The sequence below is a fragment of the Crocuta crocuta genome, unplaced genomic scaffold (genome assembly GCF_008692635.1).
Source record: "Crocuta crocuta isolate KB4526 unplaced genomic scaffold, BGI_CrCroc_1.0 scaffold180, whole genome shotgun sequence".
In the NCBI taxonomy this organism is placed as follows: domain Eukaryota; kingdom Metazoa; phylum Chordata; class Mammalia; order Carnivora; family Hyaenidae; genus Crocuta; species Crocuta crocuta.
Window position 1 is genome coordinate 2,469,169 of NW_027527549.1, and position 3,495 is coordinate 2,472,663.

At 48.3% G+C, this 3,495-nt stretch overlaps 1 protein-coding gene across 2 annotated transcripts in view; it reads left to right on the forward strand.

The window, feature by feature from the left end:
- The window catches only part of VANGL1 (VANGL planar cell polarity protein 1), a 49,697-nt gene that overhangs the window by 18,078 nt on the left and 28,124 nt on the right, over positions 1 to 3,495 (forward strand). For both annotated transcript variants that reach the window (XM_077767133.1, XM_077767124.1), the window contains exon 5: positions 2,771 to 3,378. In XM_077767133.1, coding sequence (XP_077623259.1) covers positions 2,771 to 3,378 — 608 coding nt within the window. The remainder of the gene's footprint in view (positions 1 to 2,770; positions 3,379 to 3,495) is intronic.

Sequence of the window (3,495 nt, forward strand, 5' to 3'; positions counted from 1 at the left end):
TTTTTTTTTTTTAATGTTTATTTTTGAAAGAGAGAGAGAGACAGAGCTGGAGCAGGGGAAGGGCAGAAAGAGAGGGAGACACAGAATCCGAAGCAGGCTTCAGGCTCCGAGCTGTCAGTGCAGAGCCCGATGCGGGGCTCCAACTCATGATCGGCGAGATCATGACCTGAGCTAAAGTCGGATGCTTAACTGACTGAGCCAACCAGGCGCCCCACAAGTTGTTGATTTTTGAATTTATAGATATTTTTTCGCTCCTCTTGGTGATTGCTTTTTTTTTTTTTTAATTTTTTTAATGTTTTATTTATTTCTAGGAGAGAGAGAGAGACAGCATGAGCAGGGGAGGGTCAGAGAGAGAGGGAGTCACAGACTGAAACACGCTCCAGGCTCTGAGCTGGCAGTCAGCACAGAGCCCGACGCGGGGCTCAAACCCACGAACCGCGAGATCATGACCTAAGCGAAAGTCGGACGCTTAACCGACTAAGCCACCCAGGCGCCCCTCTTGGTGATTGCTTTTAATTGAAGTAAATTTACCCACAGAAATGAACAGCTCTGAAGTGTACAGTTTGAGAATTTCAAACAGCTGAATAAACCCATAGAACTCACACTATTAATACATATGTTTTTGTTCCTCTACAAAGTTCTCTCATGTTCTTCCTAGTCAGCTCTTGTCCCCACCCACCTTTCCGAGACAGACCCTGTTTTGATCTCTATGGCTGTAGATTAGTTTTGCCTGCTTTAGAATTTAATGTAAATTGGGATCTTACTCTTCTGTTTCAGACTTTTTTCAGCCAGCATAATGATTTTGAGATTTATGAGTGTTCTGGTGTGTTTTAGCAATTCATCCTTTTCAAATTTTCACTGAGTCATATTCTATTGTCTAAATATACTACTGGTTGTTATCCATTCTCCTGATAACATTCTAGACATTTGAGGTGTGCCATTTGGGGCTACTGTGCATAATGCTGTTAAGAACATTCTTACACAGGTTTTCTTGCCGATGTGTGTTTTCACTTATTTTGGATAAAACCTTGGGTTAGCATTGTTGGATCATACAGTTAAGCGTATAGTGAAATTTGTATAATGCTACCAGACCCTTCTTCAAGAGTGCTTGGACCATTTGATACTTACCTCAGCCGTGTGTGTGTGTGTGTGTGTGTGTGTGTGTGTGTGTAAGAGAGGAAAGAGAGAGAGAGAGAGTGGCTTAGTGGATTCTAGGGAATTGTTTCTTTCATGGAATGGGATACTTGTAACCTTCCAAGTTGAAGACCTGTTTGTTCCCAGGTCAAGACCATTGCCACTGCCCACCAGTCCTTGTCATAGCCTATCCACTCATAGATGACAGGTTTCTGATCATTCCTAGATCTAAGGTGGTTCAGTCATGTGCCCCATCTTGCTGATTCAGCTGTCAACTTACACTAGATTTTTTGAAGTTGGTCTTACCCATGAATTTCACCCAGCTTGTCCCTACACCTGACTGTTCGTTCGTTTGTTCTCTTTCCTTCCCTTCCCTTCCCTTCCCTTCCCTTCCCTTCCTTTTCCTTCCTTCCTTCCTTCCTTCCTTCCTTCCTTCCTNCGTTCGTTTGTTCTCTTCCCTTCCCTTCCCTTCCCTTCCCTTCCTTTTCCTTCCTTCCTTCCTTCCTTTCCAAGTTAAATCATGCACACAAATCTCTGAGCCAGAAACCTCTTTGGACCCCCTGTGGCTTCTCATTGCCTTTGTAGTGAAGTCAGGCTTGCCGGAGAAAGAGCAGAATCGTTTGAAAATCTTAACCACTGGATCTTGGTAACCACAGAGAATGGTTGCTCCAACTGGAAACTATCTCAGAGTTTAAAGAGAGAGAGAAGGCGAGAAAGTCAAAGCCATCCTGCTATAGTCTAGTAGTTCTGTGCCCTGGAGATTCCCTGTGTCAGTGAGCATGTGTGTTTGGGGAGGACATTTCAAGCTGTCATGGCCGTCTGTCCATCCGTGCTTGAATTTGCCTTGCTTGCTCATGGAGAAACATTGTCAGGGAGTGCTTGGCACTGATACGTATTGAAAAAAAAATAGCTACAGGTCAGCTGTGATTTGTGCATAGCAGCAAAGGCTCTTCAGAGCTGCTGGACGGACAGCATTATAAGACCTCACTCTTCCAGAAGCTGGACTCCGTCAGACTTTTAACCCAGCCGTGAATTGGCGAGAGAACACAGAGTTTTCTTATGCTGTAGGTGAGCCCGCATATGTTAGTCTCACAGCGCAATTGGGAGATTCTGGCACGGGGAATGATAATCAGCATTATAGGAAAGGATCACCCAACAAACCCACCAAAAGGTTAGACTCCGTTTCCTCCGTTTGAAAAGGTCGATATGTGATATACTTGGAAAAAATTCTGATGAAAACAGCGAAAGTGAAAAATCCCTATATTTTGGGGCACTTCAGTGGCTCAGTTGGTTAAGTTTCCGACTTCGGCTCAGGTCATGATTTTGCAGTTCATGAGTTCAAGCCCCGCATTGGGCCCTGTGCTGACAGCTCAGAGCCTGGCGCCTGCTTCGGATTCTGTGTCCCCTCTCTCTCCCCTGCTTACACTGTCTCTGCCTCTCTCAAAAATAAACAAACACTAAAAAAAAATTCCTGTATTTAAAGGGTTAGCTTCCATTTTCTAGGATGCCCGCGGGCGTGGGCTGGTTCCAGGAGGAGGGCCTTCCGTGGGCACCATGCCTCCAGATGCTGGTTTCGTGGCTTTTACCAGTGACCTATTGCCGTGGCTCTTCATGCTCCCTGTGTCTTCCCCACCAGGATGACAACTGGGGAGAGACCACCACGGCCATCACGGGCACCTCAGAGCACAGCATCTCGCAGGAGGACATTGCCAGGATCAGCAAGGACATGGAGGACAGTGTGGGGCTGGATTGCAGACGCTACCTGGGCCTCACCGTGGCCTCAGTTCTCGGACTGCTAGTGTTCCTCACCCCCATTGCCTTCATCCTGCTGCCCCCCATCCTGTGGAGGGACGAGCTGGAGCCCTGTGGCACAATCTGTGAGGGGCTCTTCATCTCCGTGGCATTCAAACTCCTCATTCTGCTCATCGGGACCTGGGCGCTCTTCTTCCGAAAGCAGAGAGCCGACGTGCCGCGGGTGCTTGTGTTCCGTGCCCTCCTGGCGGTCCTCATCTTCTTTTTCGTGGTTTCCTATTGGCTGTTTTATGGGGTCCGCATTTTGGATTCTCGGGACCGAAATTACCAGGGCATCGTGCAGTACGCAGTGTCCCTCGTGGATGCCCTCCTCTTCATCCATTACCTGGCCATTGTCCTGCTCGAGCTCAGGCAGCTGCAGCCCATGTTCACGCTGCAGGTGGTCCGCTCCACCGACGGCGAGTCCCGTTTCTACAGCCTGGGACACCTGAGGTAAGGGCTGCTGACTCACATCTTGCCAGGAGACAGCATGGGGTGGGGGGCAGGGGATGAGGATGGGTGCCAGGACCAGACCGTCTGACTCCTTCCCTGAGGTTCTGGGAAGTCCCG